General features: G+C 50.4%; 1 protein-coding gene across 1 annotated transcript; it reads right to left on the reverse strand.

Annotated features, from left to right (window-relative positions):
* Positions 1-1322: 1322 nt before the first annotated feature.
* Positions 1323-10940, reverse strand: Znf683 (zinc finger protein 683). The gene is made up of 5 exons (XM_048434062.3): positions 10759-10940; positions 8740-8820; positions 4767-5435; positions 2716-2844; positions 1323-1695 (listed from the first exon to the last, which is right to left on the reverse strand). Exons 3-5 carry the CDS (start codon positions 5403-5405, stop codon positions 1492-1494), a joined length of 972 nt encoding a protein of 323 aa, XP_048290019.2. The 5' UTR covers positions 5406-5435; positions 8740-8820; positions 10759-10940; the 3' UTR covers positions 1323-1491.
* Between the last annotated feature and the right edge of the window lie 7327 nt (positions 10941-18267).

The following is an 18267-nucleotide window of genomic DNA, read 5'->3' on the forward strand; positions in this document are numbered from 1 at the left end:
TTCCGAACTCTGCTCTCTGTTCAGTCCGCCCTGCAACTTCACGCCTCCGGATGTCGGAGGTGGGTTTGTGTGAGCACTCGAGGAGCTGGACCTGAGCAAAAGACGAAAGGAGTCTGGGACCCGCTGGGACCGGGGAGCTGAACCGAGCCTAGGGAGGTGCACGGTAAAGGAGCTGAGCGAGCTCGGACAGGAAGCGGGCAGACTCCTATCAACCCGGTGGGGCCAAGCCCGAGGGTTGGCATCCCCGCGACCCAAAGGTGTGACAAAGGTGAGCCGAAGTCCACCTGCCATCGCCTTAGGGGCTACCTAGGAGGGTTCTCTCTGTCTTGGTGCCACCCACCACGTGGAGTGGGACTGTCACTCCTTTTGGAGATGAGGAAGCCACAGGAAACCAACGGAGGCGCGACTGGCGCCCTCTGCCGCAGGTCGGCCAAAAGAACCTCCCAGTGGCTAAATATGAGTCATTTTTTGTAGCCTTCGTTTATTGTGGCTCTACCCTGATCCTGCCGGGCAGTTCGATTTCCCCACCTTATGCCACCTGGCTCATGTGTGGAGGAAGGAACCACTTTGCACATCTGAGGGGATCCCGTGGAGATTAGCCACCGGTAGGGCTGTTACCCCCACTCTTTTGCCGGTTCTTCCCTGTCTATAGTCCTAATTGGCTGGATACCCCCTGCCCTGCCCTCTGGTCCTGGTACATCAGGGACCTCATGATTCTGGATCATGAGAGAACAGGAAAATCTATCTGTGCCTCTTTTCTCACCCCCATCCCGTGGAGATGGCAGGATTAGTAATACCAGCTGACCTCTCTGCCTTGGCTGAGTAGGAACTGAGATTAGAAGGTGTCCGGAGTGCACGGACAATCGGGAAGGTGTTGGGTTAAGACGTTCAGGAAGGAGGGCAACGTGTCCTGTACTTGGACTGCACACAAGTGAGTTCTTGCTTCATTCTCCCGTTACTTCCACGTGTTCTCCATCCATCAGCCCAGGCAACTAACGTGGCTGATAATAATGGAATGGCTCTAGTCCTCCTGCCTCCGGTGCCCCTCCTCCCACCGAGGACACTCTGCCTTCATCCAGTCCTGAAAGGCAGCACTGTCCGCTGGAGAGATGAGATGGAGCGCTCAGACCTAGATAGGTCACAAACAAGGAGTGGAACCCAAACCCAGTCTGAGGTGGATGGTTGCATGCTCCTACCGCACTCGGGCTGTGTGCCCTGCCCTGCTCCCAGGAGAGGGACGGGTCGGGATCTGGCAGGTGCATGGGGCTCCCAAGTGCACGGGGAACATTCCCTTCCATTAGAGACACTCAGGAGGTCTTCACTCAGCTCTGGGAGAATCTTTTAATTTCCAGCACTCCGTTCCCAGAGCAGCCCTAGCCCCACTGCTCAGGCTGGCTACCCTTGCTTTCCCGGGGACACTGAGGACGCCTTGACCTTGTCCACATCCCAGCCCATCTTCTCCGATGAGTCGTCCACGAGAGCTAGTGCTCCTCAGTGCCACTGGGCAAGACAGGTGAGAGAGGTGAGGGGCAAGTGGCTGTGGGCCAGGCTACAGGGCTGAGGAGCCTGCAGCTTCAGATGGACACGCGGGGCGGAGCCACTGGAACAGACGTTGCACTGAAAGGGTTGGGCACCTGAGTGCAGGCGAAAGTGGGTCTTCAGGTTGCTGGAGCTGCTGAAGCGTCTGTGGCATATCTGACAGAAATGGGCACGGGCACTCACGTCATCCTTGCCCTCCGATGGACTCAGGGCCTCTCTCCCCATCCCACCCGTCTTGGACACACCTCCCCTAAGCCGCCTCCCTGTCAACTGCAGACCCAGAGGCTTCTCTCCCCGGGATCCACAGCAGGACACACTAGAGCCAGGCAGGTGGGGGCTAGCATTCTCCTTTACTTCCTGTGTGACTTTGTATAACTTCCCTCTGAGCTTCTTTCTTTCTCTGTCAGTTATAGATGAACACTAATTCCTAGCCTCATTAGTTAGGGAAGCCCGAATAAGGTTGATCGCTTAGAACCGTGATGTGAAGGGCTACAGCATCTACCATTACCGGGGAGCTGGTCAAGCCAGGAACTGACCTTGTCTAGTCTTCCCAAGAAGTATGACTAAACCCCAGCGAGAGAGCAGGGACTCCGGGGAAGGGAGCCTCTAGCCAAAGGCCCCACAAGTCGGGAGGAGGAGCTAGGAGCTGAACAGTGGTCTGAATTCATAACCTAGACTCATAACCACTACAGTGCTCTCCTTTCTGCTCCTGGAGCAGGAAGAGATTCCCCGCCTCTGCCTTCCCAAAGAATGAGACCAGACTGGAGGAGCTGCATCGATCCAACTGTTTGCCTATTTGGATACTTCCTATCTGCTATGGCTCCTTCAACTACCTAGGGAGGCGGGTGTGTGTGTGTGTGTGTGTGTGCAGGCTCCAGGATCTTCAACTTCCTTACTCTCCATGCACAGGCATGCAGCTGTGCTTTCTCCTCCAACACCATACATTCCAGTGGCCTGCCCTGTGCTTGAGTGTTCACAAACACGCGCGCACACACACACACACACACACACACACACACACACACACACACACACGCTCTCGCCACTAGCTATCTTCCCACCCTCTACCTTCTCCTCTCCATCTTTACTTATCAGGATTGGGAAACAGAGGCCCAGGAGCCCTCCCTCCAGGGACCTAGAATTCCTCACCAAGCTGCAAGGGAAGAAGGGTCTCACCCGGCACTGGTGGGGCCGCTCCCCGGTGTGCACCAGGTGGTGCTTCTGTAGGTGGGCCAGCTGGGTGAAGCTCTTCTGACACAGGACACACTGAAATGGACGCTCTCCACTGTGCACACGCAAGTGGACCTGGAAGAAGTATTGCCAGCTGCCCGAAATGTCTAACAGGGCTCAGAGTCCACTCCAAATCTCCACCCAAAACCCTCCGCAGGATCTTTTGCTGTCATCCAGGTCTTATCACTTCCCTCAGACACTCATAATACACAGGACACTCTCATTTTTTGGTCTTCTCTGTAGCAGAGATTCAGGAAGATAGATAAGGGATACCCCAGATAACCCCTTGAATTGCTCCTTGAAGTGTAATTCACAGACCAGCAGCATCACGTGTGACCTTGGGAGTATGCTAAAAAATAACAGATTCTATGGGCTAGAAAGATGGCTTAGTGGTTAAGAGCAATGACTGCTCTTCCAGAGGACATGGGTTCAATTCCCAGCACCCACATGATAGCTCACAACTGTATGTAACTTCAGTTCCAGGGCATCTGACACCCATAGCAAAACACAAATGCACATAAAATAAATACATTTTTAAAAATGCAGAGTCTAGGGGCTGACCTCTAGGTCAGCTGAGCCACCACCTCTGAGGCTGGAGCCTGGGAATCTGCAGGTTTGCTAGCTCTCTGAGTGGTGGCTTAGGGTTTGTGAAAGGCTTAAGCAATCCTTCCTTGGAGGATCCAGTAAAGCTGTCTCCCCAGTAACCATATCCTACACATAGCTTGTGGCTAACAGTGAGGGGCCCCCATGGGCATCCCCTGCTGGATGATGTACATGAAGACACCTACAGCACCTGGCCTGATTTGTGGGATCCCACTTGAGAAAGGTTGTAAGACTGTGGTCTTGAGTCACCAAAACCTACCCATTCCTCCTCTTTGATCTTCAAAAACAAGAAAGAGGCTTAGTTGGGGACCCAGAGAGGATGCTGTCTGGGAGGGAGCTCAGTAGTTGACGCCAAGCTCTATCCCTGGAATCCTGTCTACTAGGGACCTCAATTTCTCATTTTTAACTTAAAGTGATCTCACAGACAATCTTTCAGGATGGGGGAGACTTTGATGTGCACATACCTACCCTTTATTTTTTTGAGACAGGGCCACCCTATGTAATTCTAGTTGACCTGGAACTTGATATGTAGACCAAGCTGGACTCAAACCCACTCAGATCTGTTTGTCTCTGTCTCCCAGGCGCTGGGATTAAAAGCCACCACACCTGGCTTTTTTAAAGTTTCTTTTTATTTTTTAGATGGTGCGGTAGTTTGAATGAAAATGGCCCCATAGAGCCAAGCAATGGTGGCACACACCTTTAATCTTAACACTTGGGAGGTAGAGGCAGGCAGATCTCTCAGCTCGAGGCCAAGCTGATCTACAGAGTGAGTTCCAGGACAGCCAGAGCTACATAGAAAAGCCCTGTCTCAAAACATGAAAGAAGAAGAAGGAGGAGGAGGAGGAAGAGGAGGAGGAGGAGGAGGAGGAGGAGGAGGAAGAGGAAGAGGAAGAAGAAAGAAAGAAGAAAATGGCCCCATAGGCCCATGGAGAGTGGCAACATTAGGAGGTGTGGCCTTGCTGGAGTGGGTGTGGTTTTGCTGGAGGAAGTGGGTAATTGCAGCAGGAGGCTTGGAGGTCTCAGAAGCTCAAGCCTGGCCAGTGTGTCTCTGTCTGTTCCTGCTGCCTGAGGATCCAGACGTAGAACTTTCGGCTACCTCTCCAGTACCATGTCTGCCTCCATGCTGCCATGCAATACAACCCTGACTAAGACAGGAGGAGTTTCATTATATTGCCCAAACTGGTCTTGGACATCTGCTGCCACTCTCTTGCCACGGTCTCCTGACTGACAAAATCAAAAGTATGCTCCACCAAAACCAGGCAGTGGTCAGCTTATCCTGGATTTCCACCTGGGTGAACCTCAAGACCATTTGGCCCTAGGAGGTTCCCGGGAGTGGCTTCCAGATTTCAGGAAAGGGGAAAGGCAAGAGAGTCCTGAACCCTGGAAGGTGATACCTTGAGGTTGGAGAGCTGCCCAAAGTTCTTGCCACACACATTGCACTCGTATAGGATTTTACCATTCTTTTTCTTCAGAGGGTAGGGCAGGGTTACGACACCAGCCTGGGAGCCTGGCCGCTTTGTGGGAGCTGCCACACCAGCCTGTCCTGGGGAGAAGGTTGAAGCATCTCTAGAGCTCCGAGTCCTGACCTGGGGGTATAGGGTGTGTCCAGCACTCTGGAAAGGCTCTGAGTAGAGAAGCAGGGGCTTCTCCTGGGTGATATGGGGCCCAGCTTCATTGGCTGTCATAGGCAAGCTGGATGCAGCCACTATGGGGTACGAGGTGTCTGGGGGCAGCATGAAGAGGTACGGACTTTGGGCTGAAGGTAGGGCCCCATATGTGAATAGGTAAGGGGGAGGCAGGAAAACTGGGTACTCAGGAAAGACTGGGTAGATATAGACAGGGAGTTGCTTGGAGATGATGGTCGGAGGAAGCCAGGGCCAGAAGGTCAAGGGACTAGGGCTCTCTCTGTCCAGCCTGACATCTGGGGAAGAACTGGTATGAGGTGGGAGGGGTAGGCAGGTGCCTCTTTCTGGTGGGTTTTCCATCTCATCTCTGCTTAGCGGGTCCTTGGTTGTGAGTTTCTCACTGTCCATGGAGTCTCCGTGTGGACCTGGTGGCTGATGCTGTGAACCAGAAAGGGAAGATGATCAGGCCCCCCACACAGGACTGCCCATCTGCCTCCCCCCCCCCCCCGTAAGCCTGCTCAGCTTGGAGTTGGGAAAGAACCTGCAAGATGATGAGGCAGCTTGGGTTGGGCACATCCCTGTGGGACTCAGTTTCCCCAGTGCTACTAAGCCTGACAGTTTCAGGGAGAAAAAGCTGTATAGGCAGCCGGAGAGGTCAAGATTAACTGAAGTTTAAAGGAGAGGCCTCGGATTAAATATATAAAGTTGGATGCCATGGGTCAAGAGGAGGTCACACAAGGGTCCCAAGGGGCAGCTGTTGAACACATGACTAAATTTACATTAAATTAAGTTTAATAAAATGTTCGGTTCTTTAGTGCATGCCTGTTATCACAGAACTTGGGAAGTAGAGGCAGGAGGATCAGGAAGTAATGCAATGGCAGCCTTAGCTGCATAGTAAGTATGAGGCCAGCCTGGGCTACATGGGACCCAATAAAAGTGAACAAAAAAATTAAAATAATAGGGGCACCAAAATGGCTTAGCAGGTAAAGGTGCTTGCTACCAAGCCTAAGGACCCGAGTTCAAGGAGTTCAAGCTCTAGAACCCACATGGTGGAAGGAGAGAACAGACCCTGCCTGGTTGTCCCCTGACCTTCACATGTGCACCATGGCATGTTCACACACACACACACACACACACACACACTGTACAGTCTTGCCTGGCCTGGAACTCACAGATATCTGTCTGCTTCTGCCTCCTGAGTGCAAGAATTAAAGGTGCAGGGGCTGGAGAGATGGCTCAGAGGTTAAGAGCATTGCCTGCTCTTCCAAAGGTCCTGAGTTCAATTCCCAGCAACCACATGGTGGCTCGCAACCATCTGTAATGAGGTCTGGTGCCCTCTTCTGGCCTGCAGGCATACACACAGACAGAATATTGTATACAAAGTAAATAAATAAATATATAAAAAAAGAATTAAAGGTGCATGCCACCTTGCTCATTTTTAAAAAATGCTTAATGTAACAAAAGATTAAGCAAACCCAAACAAACAAACTTAGTTTTCAGTTATACTAGCCACACAGGTGCCTGGTAGCACACACCTGTGAACCCAGCTGGTCTGGTAGTGCACACCTGTGAACCCAGTTGGTCTGGTAGCACACACTGTGAACCCAGCTGGTCTGGGAACACACACCTTTGAACCCAGCTGGTCTGGTAGCACACACCTGTGAACCCAACTGGTCTGGGGACATACACCTGTGAACCCAGCTGGTCTGGTAGCACACACTGTGAACCCAGCTGGTCTGGGAACACACACCTGTGAACCCAGCTGGTCTGGTAGCACACACCTGTGAACCCAACTGGTCTGGGGACACACACCTGTGAACCCAGCTGGTCTGGTAGCACAAACCTGTGAACCCAGCTGGTCTGGGAACACACACCTGTGAACCCAGCTGATCTGGTAGCACACATCTGTGAACCCAGCACTCAGAGGGAGGAGGAGGCAGGAAGAACATGAGTTCAGGTTGTTGCAGGAATGAATTCTGAGGGGTGCTATTCCAGATAGAGAGAACAGGAGTGGAGAAAAGAGAAAGAGATGGCCATGAGTGAAGAAGACAGGAGATGAGGGAAAGAGAGAAGAGGAAGAGAGGGGACGACACAACAGGGAGACTGAGGACAAGAAGGAAAGAGAGGACATGGGGCAAGGTGTGAAAACACTTGGGGGGTGAGTACAGCTGAGCATAGCACAGCTGTGGCAGGCAGGAGTGCGGTGTGGGGGTCCACAGCTTAGCAGTAGAGTGTTTACCCAGCATGTGGGAGACTCTGGATTCTAGGCCCAGCATTTCAGGGGGAGATAATGCAAAAAGGGAGGTTGATTATCTGCTTGGGCCATTTATATCCTCAATCAAATTTTTTTTTTTGAAACAGAATCTCTCTATTATGTAAACCTGGCTGTACTGGGACTCGCTGTGTAGACCACGCTGGCCTCCAACTCAGAGATCCACCTGCCCCTGCCTCCTGAGTTCTGGGACTAAAGGTGTGCGCCGCTACGCCTGGCTCCCTCAATCCGTTTTAAAGTGCTGTTTCACTCTGTTCTGTGCTGGGGTCCTCCTGGGGTCCCCAAAATAAAAGACAGACAGATCAGTCCCTGTCTTCAGGAGGCCTCAGTGTATTCCAATACAGCAAACCTAGAAACAGATCCAAAGGAGATCCCACTCTGCAGACAAGGAAAGTTTGGGGTGTGCCTGAAGTTGGGGAACTAGAAAGGGCAGAGGTAGTTGTGACCCCCTGTCTAGGACTCTTGCCGTCTACCTTAAAAGACTTGCTCAGATGGGTGTGATGGTGCACGCGTTTAATCCCAGCAATTGGGGGACAGAGACAGTTGAATCTCTGTGAGTTTGAGACAGCCTGGTCTACAGAGAGAGTTCCAGGACAGCCAGGGCTACACAGAGAAACCCTGTCTCAAAAACCAAAATAATAATAATAATAATAATCAACCTTGTCTTTAAAAACAAACAAGAAGACTTGATCGGTAAGAACACCTGCTATACAAGATGAAGAATTAAATTCAATTCCCAGCACAACTTCTGCCTACCCCCATCTCTCCAAATATCCCAGTACCACAAAAAAGGCCTCTCATGGCTGTGCACAGACTTGTAACCTCAATGCTGTCACAGACAGGGACAGCAGGATCACTGGGGCTTGCTGACCAGCCTACCTCCAGGTTCAGTGAGGGACCCTGCCTCAAGGGACTAAGGCAGAGACCAAGGGAGGAGGACTATGGATATCTTCCTCCGGCCTCCACATTCACACGGGCACCCACACCACATACATGTGCACACACAAAAGACAATTGGCAAAAATAAACATCTGTAATGGTATAGTAGACAATGAGATGGCTCAGTGAATGAGACGCACTACCCAGTCTGACACCACGAGTTTGATTCCCAGGATCCATATGGTAGGAGCAGAGAACCGACTTCTGCAGGTTGTCCTCTGACCATCACGGGCATGCCTATACACATAACTAACTAGCTAAATGTAAAAATAATTAAACCCTGTTCTAGGTCAACTGCTTTGTTACCCCCTACTCTGATGATCCGCTACACCAGCTGCTATGCTGTTGTCTTGAAAGGGCCACGGGCAATTCTGGCCAGAACGCCAACCCTAAATGTAGCAGGAAAGTATACCTGGGGCTCTATCCTCACCAGTGACACAGAGTCCCAGTTCCTTCCCCATCTTAAATCCTGTGTCCCATTCAACGCCCCCCAACAAAGCTCTCAGGTCCAGTCCCAGGCCCCAGACTCACTCATGTTGGAGGCATCCTCGCTGAGATCCTGTGGGGTCATGCATCCCCAGGAGTGTCTTCTGCAGGATATAAGGTCTGAGCCTGTGGACAGGCCAGCAAGGAAGGTTTAGCTGGTGCCAGAGGCAAGGGGCACATCCAACTGGCCAAGGACAGGTCATGAGTATCCATTGTGTCTAGAAGTGGCTGAGAAGTGTCAGTTAAGAAGACCTGGGAAGCAGGAAAAAGGCCCAAGAGCCAAGGCCTTGAAAGTCTCTTGCATGGACTCACCCCTGGTTTGGTTTCTAAAAGGAAGAAGCTGTTTAGACCACCCACCCACCATCTCTTCATTCAGATGGCTCCCCTTCCCTCCTCCAAGGGCTTCTTTCATTGACCATGGACTGTCCCCTCTTCCCTATTTAAGTCACCCTCCTCTCCCTCCACACCCTAACTCCTGATCGTCCTGGTGTTCACTTCTTGTGCTGTTCTGAATGGGACCAAAGGAAACTTTGGAAATCCTCATCCAAGACAGCAAAGGCACAAGATGCTCTCAGACCCCCCACTAAAGTCCAAGGCCACGATTATCTACACATTGTGTGGCCTCTCCCTTCTCTTGCCTATAGAACAATCTGAGCCCCTAAAGCGTGTACACAGGGCCTCTGGCATCTCTGCCTGGAGCAGGAAGGAGAGGGTCTCATCCATTCAGGCATTCCACCCTTCTGCTTAATTGGGCAGACATTCTCAGAGAGATGGGCATGTCCCACCTTCCATGGTCATTGTGACAAGGCTGGAAGTCCAAGCTGGGGGACAGGGAGTGTCCCAAACCATGCACAAGTCTGGTGGTAATGACCCACTGGGCAGCTGGTTTTCCCTTCATGTTCCCACTACCAGCTGAGGAGATGAGTCCAGGTGAGCTGTGAAGGCTGGCACAGCACTGGCACCCTCACTGTGAGGTGAGGCTGGAAGCAGTTCACTTTTTTCCTGGCCTCAGAGTCTCTATTTGAGACACAGAGGGCACAGGACTGGGCACGGAGCTTAGTTGTCAGAGTGTAAGCCTCGCACGTATGAGGCCTTGGTCTGATCTCCAGCAACACATAAACTGGGCATGGTGAGAAACTCTGTACTTCCAGCACTCAGGAGGTAGAGGAGGGAGGATCGGGACTGTAAGGTCAGCCATGGTTACACAGGGAGGTCAGGGCTAGGTGAGACATTGTCTCAAAAAAAGTAAAGAGAGGGCTGGGTGGTGGTGGCGCACACTTTTAATTCTGGCTCTGGGAGGCAGAGGCAGGCAGATCTCAGTGAGTTCAAGGTCAGCCTGGGCTACAGAGCGAGTTTCAGGACAGGCTCCAAAGCCACACAGAAAAACCCTGTCTCAAAAAACAAAAAACAAAACAAAACAAAACAAACAAACAAAAAAACAACCAACCAATCAAACAAACAAACAAAAACTAAAGAAAAAGCAAAGAGAAATGGGTAAGGTCCTAGCTAACATGTGACAACTGTCTTAGTCCTGACATTACACTTCCCTGGAAGGTGCAGAAAGAATATTAAATGAAGAGCAAAGTCCTCATGGACGCTCTGAGGGAACATTCTGGATTCCTCAAGGCCATTGAGAATTGGGGAACCTGCCTTTTCCATAAAGAACAGAACCATAGCAACCAGAGGCTCCCACTATCCAGGCTCACCCAGGTAGCTTTTCTGGGAAACATCAGGGTCTTATGAACCTTGGTTGTTCCAGGGTCAACTCCCTCATCAGCGGTGAAACCCTAGAAAGGGAGAGCCCCAGGTGCCATCTGCCTAGACTGACAAGAAAATGCCCCCGTGTTCAGCTGGCTGACTGCCAGTCAGCACCCCACTGCTCTGCCTTCTTCATCTGAGGCCACACGATACAGGGGTCAACTTAGCTAGGCAACTGTCACCTCACCCCTCCCATCCTAAGAGACCCCAAATACCCCTCAGATTCTAAAAAATTCTCAGTCCGGTGTCTCAGGCCCCCAAGACCCTGCTTTTCCCTCTATCTACCCCATCTCAGGTCTCAAATACCGTGGCCTGGAAGGCGCCAGCTGGCATGGGCTCTTCACCCGGCTCTGCAGCAGCCCTCTCCGGCTGGGAAGGAAGGAGGCTGGGCAGACAGACGGGCAGTCTGAGGCCCCTGGGGGTGCGAGAGATGACAGGAAGATGCAACACGTTTGAAGTTGCCTTAAATAGGCTTCCAGGAAAGAAGAGAGGGGTACAGAGGAGGCTGCCAAGGCCCCTTTTGTTCCTAGGGTATGAGCTGCTTGTTTGGATTTTTTTTTTCTTTTTTTGAAACAGGGTCTCAGCCAGGAAGTGGTGGCACAGTGGCCTTTAATCGCAGTACTTGGGAGGCAGAGACAGGAGGATCACTAAACTGGAGGTCAGTCTGGTCTATAAAATGAGTATCTGGACAGTCAGGCCAGAGAAACCCTGTCTCAAAAAACAAAACAAATAAACACACACACACACACACACACACACACAGAGAGAGAGAGAGAGAGAGAGAGAGAGAGAGAGAGAGAGAGAGAGAGAGAGAGAAGAAACAGGGTCTCCCACAGTTAAGACTGGCTTTGAATGTCCAATCTTGCTTTCTGTTTCCCAAGCATTAGGGACATCACGTTACCACACCCACCACACCAGGATAGGGGTGTGAGTTTTGACTGTGCCTGACTGCCCCCTCCCCAGCCTCTATTGATACAGTATGTTGCTATTGTTGTTTTGAGACAGGGTTTCACGTGGCTCAGCTGTCCTCACACTGCCTTCATAGCCTGGGCCCGCACTCAGGTATCCTCCAGCCTTCACCCCTAAGTTCTGTGGTAGTAACCCTGTACCTCCACAGCTGGCCTTTTGTGCAAAGTGAGACGAAGGCTCTCCCACTAAAGACGTTTACAGCGGGGAGCCCATGTAACACTCACTCTGACCAGAGGAAGAAGCCACTGGGTTGCTTCAGAGTCTTCCAAACTGTTTAACCTCCCCACCCTTTAAAAATGTTTTCATATTATTTTATGTGTATGGTGTTCTGCCTGCATGAATGCCTGTGCCCCTTGTGTGTGCAGTGTTCAAGGAAGGAATGCCAGACGAAGGCGGCAAAGCCCATGTAGGTGCGGGGAATTGAACTCAGGTCCCCTGGAAGAGCAGCCAGTGCACTTATCCTCTGAGCCATCTCAATGCCCCAACCACTACCACCACCCCCTTCTTTTTCTTGCTTTGTTTGTTTTGGTCTGGTTTTTCAAGACAGGGTTTCTCTGTGCAGCCCTGGCTGTCCTGGAACTCTGGCCTTGAACTCACAGAGATCTGCCTGCCTTTGCCTCCAGAGTGCTGAGATTAAAGTCCCATGCTACAAACACCCTGCCCTTTTCTTTCTTACTGAGCAACACATCTTTTATTACCATTTTTAACAGAGGCCCAGCTGTTGCTGAAACATGCAATTTCTTTTTTTTTAAGATATTATTTATTTATTATGTATACAACATTCTTCCTCCATGTATGCCTGCAGGCCAGAAGAGGGCGCCAGATCTCATTACAGATGGTTGTGAGCCACCATGTGGTTGCTGGGAATCGAACTCAGGACCTTTGGAAAAACAGGCAGTGCTCTTAAGCACTGAGCCATCTCTCCAGCCCAACATGCAATTTCTAAATGTAAGTTGGTGCAAAGGAATCAGCAAACAGGTGATTGTGGACATTAAGTTTGTTGATGTGGGGGTTTGTTTCTTTAGGCGTAGTTTTTTTTAATAATTTATTTTTATTTCATGTGCATTCGTGTTTTGCCTGCATGTATGTCTGTGAAGGTGTCAGCTCTCCTGGAACTGGAGTTACAGACAGCTATGAGCTGCCACGAGGGTGCTGGAAATTGAACCCAGGTCCTCTGGAAGAGCAGCCACGGCTTTCAACCACTGAACCATCTCCCCAGCCCTAGACTTTATTTTTATTGTTCTTAACTGTGTGTGTATGCATGCAGGGATGTGTGTATGTGCAGGTGAGCACAGGCCCCTGAGGAGGCCAGGTGCAACCCCCTGGAGCTGGATTTACAGTTGGTTGTGAGGAACTCAACATGGATGTTGGGAACAGAAGTGCTCTTAACCCAGAGCCATCTCTCCAGCCCCTACATTTTGATGTTAATCTGTGCGTGCAATTATAGGATGCATCTCATCTGCTCTTGTGCACGCTCCAGCACCTGTGGCTATGCCTCTCGGGTTCAGGCTGTGTCCCTGCACACTTGTGTCCCACTCTCTTCCGACTCTAGTGAGCCTCCAGTACGGCATTCCCTATTGGCGGACACAGAGATGAAGCCTCCAGTGTGGCATTCCCAATTCGCGAACACGGAGATGAAGCCTCCAGAACGTCATTCCCTATTGGTAGACACGAAGATGAAGCCTCCAGAACAGCATTCCCTATTGGTAGACATGAAGATGAAGCCAGAAGAGCCCTCAGAGACAATGTGTGGAGTTGTTAATCTAGCTCTGCTAGGCATCATCCAGCTGGGTGACTTTACCGCAAATCCCCTGATCTCTCGTTTCTTCATCTGTCAATCTCTGCCTCTTGAAACTTTGTCCAGGATTCCGCAGAATAATCACTGTAAAGCCTTTGGGTTGGGTCTGGCCCACAGCAAGCCCTTGGAGCAAGTCTCCCTTTGTCCTGTCAGGCAGGGGCCTAAAACAGCTTCCCAGAAGGTTCAGGTGGGCAGGGCTGCATGCTCTTGGGTAGACTGACTTGTTTTATGGCTCTGTTCATTAACCCCTTCCTGGCTAGGGACCACTGCCCTCATGCAATGGCATCTGCCCCTGTCCAGTCTACACAATTCTGGCACTGCACCTCCTGGCACGGCAGCACTAACCATGTGCCAGCAACTGAGAAAGATTTCTACAGGCTTTGCCTCACCCTGCCAGCACCATAACCATTCAAGATGGATGCTATTGTTCCTATTTTACAGGTTAGAAAACGGACACCTACCAAGAGAAAGTGATTCACTCAACATCCGAGAACTCCAAATTTGAAGACAGAACACAAGGTGGAAAGGAGTTTGTTGTTGTTGTTGTTTTGGTTTTGGTTTTCTGAGACAGGGCTTCTCTTTGTAGCCCTGGCTGTCCTGAAACTCAATTTGTACATCAGGCTGGCCTCGAACTCACAGAGATCCAACTGCCTCTGCCTCCTGAGTGCTGGGATTAAAGGCGTGTGCTTTTGCAGGGGTTCGAGGTGAGCCAAAGGGTACTAAGATGTAGTTACACCTAGAGATGGAATGAGAAGAACATGGCTAAGAACACTGGAGAGAGCAGGGACAAGCGGTATGATCCAGAAGCCGAGGCAGGAGGATCACAGGTTCTAGACCAGCCTGGGGGTTCTAAATGGAAAAAAGAAGAGGTGGGGGAGGAGGAAAGAAGGAAAAGAAGACTGAGGAAGGAGGGAGGGGCTGGGGAGATGGCTGAGCACTTAGGAGTCCTCGGTGCTCTGGCAGAGGACCACAGTTGGGTTCTTGCCCTGTCAACCAGCCGCTGGAAAACCCCGGTAACTCCACCTCCAAGCGATCCAACACCCTCTTCTGGCCTCAGAAGGACCTACCCACATGTGCACAGACACACATAAACTTAACACAACCTTAGCTGAGCCTGGTGGTGTATGCCTTTAATTCCAACACTGGAGAGGCAGGGTCAGACAGATCTCTGTGGGCTCAAGGCCACCTTGGTCTACCTAGAGAGTTCTGGCCAGCTTTGTGTCTCAAAGTGATGATAAAGAGCCAGGTGGTGATGGTGCACGCCTTTAATCCCAGCACTCGGGATGCAGAGACAGGCGAATCTCTGTGAGTTGAGGCTAGCCTGGTCTACAAGAGCTAGTTCCAGGACAGGGGACAGGCTCCAAAGCTACAGCAAAACCCTGTCTCAAAAAAAAAAAAACCTAAAAATGATAAAAGAGAAAATGATTTTGTGATTTTGGAATCTACTGGGAAATAGCCATGAGTATTAGATTTTAGATACTTGTGTTTGAGACTGAACCAGCAGTGTCTCTTTATCCCTTTAAGTACATTTTTATGTGTGCTTGTTAAGTAGCTTGGGCATTCAACTGACCTTCAACTCACAGTGTAAGACAAGCTGACCCTGATTCTCTCTCCTCTACCTCCCAAGAGCTGAGATGACAGATGTGGGCCACCATGACTGGCTGTTAGGTTCCTTTGCAAACACACACACAGGTCACTATGAAATGACTACTATATTAATGTTGAATTGATGACTATTATTTGACTGTAGTAATCATTTCACACTATGAATTCGTGTGTACACAGACACATAAAACTTGTTGTAAACCTGTGTGTGTGTGTGTGTGTGTGTGTGTGTGTATGTGTGTGTGTGAGGTCCCTAGGAGAAGGAACATATAGGTTTTGTAAGCAGGTGTGCTATGATAAGAATGACCATAAAACACCCAGAAAAATCAAGGTGTATAGCCGGGCAGTGGTGGCACACTCTTTAATCCCAGCACTTGGGAGGCAGATGCAGGTGGATCTCAATGAGTTCAAGGCCAGCCTGGTCTACAAGAGCTAGTTCCAGGACAGCTAGGACTGTTACAAAGACAAATTCTGTCTCAAAAAAACAAATAAACAAACAAGCAAGCAAAAAAAAAAATTAAGATGGACAGAGGCCAGGGTTAAGGATTAAAGAAAGAGCCATGGAATTAGCATCTGGTAACCCTCAAGAACCTGCCCCTCACTCATTCACATACTTTAAGACATGGTCTCATGGAGCCTAGAATGTCCTCCAATTCTTTATTAGCCCAGGATGACCTTGAATTACTGACCCTCCTGCCTTTTGAATTCCAACTACGAAATTACAGGTGTGTGTTGCTAGGTCGGGTTTTCTGTGGTGCTGGGGAATCAGTCCAGGGTTCCATTCATCCTAGGCAAGTTCTCTGCCAACCTGGTTACATCCCCTGCCCTCACTCACAGTTTTCCTGATCGCCAATGAGGTATCGGGCATTGACAACTTCCTGGGACTACCTCTCACAGGGATACAGCCCAGACCTTGGGGTCTCTCCAACAGAGGGCCTACTGGGTGCTGTGGAATCAACATTGGTGCAAACATCAGGGCATAAGGGCTGTCAGGACGTGGGCTTGGGGAGCAGAGCAGAGAAGCACAGTGAGAAAAAGGGGTACACTGGCCCCACAGGTAAATCCCCCGCCTCCTCCTCAAAGGCCTGTGTCTCACAACCACTGACACCTCCAGAATGGAGACTCAGTAGCCTACGTCAGCTGGCCTGCACATGGTTCCAAGAGCTTTGTCATGTGGGTGTTTTTGAGGGGTACTATGCCGGGACCCCATGTCAGGAGAGGGCCTGGCATCGTGGCTGGCCAGAGGGAGAGCAAACATGTAGGGCATGATTCTAAGGACTGGGCTAAGGGGAGATGTGGGGGGGTCCCCACCTCTTTTGTGGTTGACACCTTCCTCCCTCTGCCTGACACCTTCTTGCTTATCTCCTAGGACAGCCCAGCTGTCAGTCTGTCAGATGCACTGAGTGGGCCCTGACTTCACACCCCGGGGTGAGGAAGAGATCTTGCGATAGAGAGGTCCAGCTCTCACTTTTGCAGAGGAGCATGCAGCCTCTCGCATCCCTCCCCTGCGCACTCAGTGACTTTCTGGTCCTTCTGGGTACAAAAGTCCAACCATGTCTTCAAGTGACATCCAAGGTCACTCCACCAAGCCTCTCACGTCAGCCATTGCCAAGGGCTGGACACAAAAAGCCACACTGCTGGGATTCAGGTCCTTCCCCCCTTCTGTTCTTTCGCAGGCATACGAACGTCTGTGGTGTGCTTGCATGAGTATATGCGTGTTCACACTTCGGTGTGCAGGTGCAAATGCACACAGGGCTGAGGCAGACATCGAGGGAGTCTTCCTCAATTGCTCTCTCGTCTACTTGTTTAGGAAGGTTTTTTCAATTAAACCCAGAGCTTTCAGATACGGTAGTCTCACTAGCCAGTTCACTTCAGGGAGCCTCCATCTCCCCTTTCCAGGCTGGGGGATTACACAACTGAGGGTCTAAACGCTGGTCCTCACTCTTGCACACAAATGCTCTATTCATTGAGCCATCTCCCCACATCCACTAAAGAGCTAACATACTCTTAGCCACTAGGAAGCATCGCCTACCATGAGTATGGATGTCCTCTCCAGCCCACTGTGGCCTGGGGAAGACTAGAGTACATGTCAAGATCCACCAGAAAAGAAATGCTGGTTATAATGAACATCGGCGTACCACGGATATAGCGTTCACCTCTATATGCAACAGGAAAAGGAAGCTGTGTACCAGATTATGCTACGGCCAGGAAGAAGCAGACAGTGCATTTAATCGGTGCCTCCTCTATGCCAAACCTCTTTGCAGTCACATCTCATATAACGGCCTTCATCACGGTTGGTGGGAACAACTTGTAATGTCCTCATTTCATAGTTGAGCAAACAAAGACTGGCCGTCCAGCAGATAGCTCCAGCTCAAGGAGCGGTGAGGCAGCCCAGGAATGAGCACGGGAACAGCACCTGACGCACGGGCACGCAACTGAGGCAGAGCTCAGAGCGGGGGCGTTCTTGGACTTGCCACGTTGCGCCAGAATCAGAGACCAGTGCTGCCAAGGCCTTCATTGTTCCAGAAAGTAGGAAGATCACAGTTTTTATGGGGGAAATCTCTCAAATTTTGTTTTGCTTTTTTTCCTTTGGTTTTTTTGAGACAAGGTTTCTCTGTGTCACCTTGGCTGTGCTAGAGCTCCCTCTGAAGAGAGTTCCACCTGCCTCTGCCTTGCAAGTGAGGCACTGCCACCCTGCTTTGTTTTGCCTTTTAAGGCAAACGGGGCCTCAGCTAGGACTGTTACACAGAGAAACCCTTCTCAAAAAAAACAACAAAAAAGACAGGGTCTCACTGTGTTGCTCTGGCTGTCCTGGAACTCAGTGTAGACCAGGCTAGCCTTGAACTTAGGGAGAGCCACCTGTCTCCCAAATGCAACTATTTCAGCAGCTCTTGATTTTTTTTTAATTCAATTTGAATGATTTAAAACAATGTTCCTGCCAATCAGAAGGGCCAGTCTACCAGGGTCAGCAGCCTCTGTCGAGGGTCCAAGCCTTCCCATCTGTCTAATGTCTCAAAAAGCCTGATGGCTTCTCGTAAACATTAAAATATATATATATATATATATCTCAAGTCTGTACAGGCGATCACATCTCTGCTAGTATGGGGCCAGCCTGGTCTACTTAGGGAGTTTCAGGCCAGCAAGGGTTACATGCATAAAATAAATAAATAAAATAAAGATTCTTACAAAACACAGATGGGAACAATCTGTGAAGCTAATGATATTCTGATACCAAAAACCAAGACACAGGTGGGCGTGGTAGTGTAGTGGACACTTAAAAAAATTCTAGCTGGGCAGTGATGGTGCATGATTTTAATCCCAGCAGTTGGGAGGCAGAGGCAGGTGGATCTCAGTGAGTTCGAGGCTAGCCTGGTCTACAAAGCAAGTTCCAGAACAGCCAGGACAGACACAGAGAAACCCTTTCTCAAAAAAACCAAAAATAA

Source organism: Myodes glareolus, chromosome 3, assembly GCF_982192425.1.
Source record: "Myodes glareolus chromosome 3, mMyoGla1.1, whole genome shotgun sequence".
Classification (NCBI taxonomy): Eukaryota; Metazoa; Chordata; class Mammalia; order Rodentia; family Cricetidae; genus Myodes; species Myodes glareolus.

What these genes read in the sequence shown, in the direction of transcription:
- Znf683 (XM_048434062.3), bottom strand. Translation starts at nt 5,405, where the DNA reads ATGGACAGTGAGAAACTCACAACCAAGGACCCGCTAAGCAGAGATGAG. An exon ending in GGCAGCTCTCCAACCTCAAG is followed by an intron (nt 2,845 to 4,766) that starts GTATCACCTTCC and finishes TACTTCTTCCAG; the next exon opens with GTCCACTTGCGTGTGCACAG. An exon ending in AGCGGCCCCACCAGTGCCGG is followed by an intron (nt 1,696 to 2,715) that starts GTGAGACCCTTC and finishes CATTTCTGTCAG; the next exon opens with ATATGCCACAGACGCTTCAG.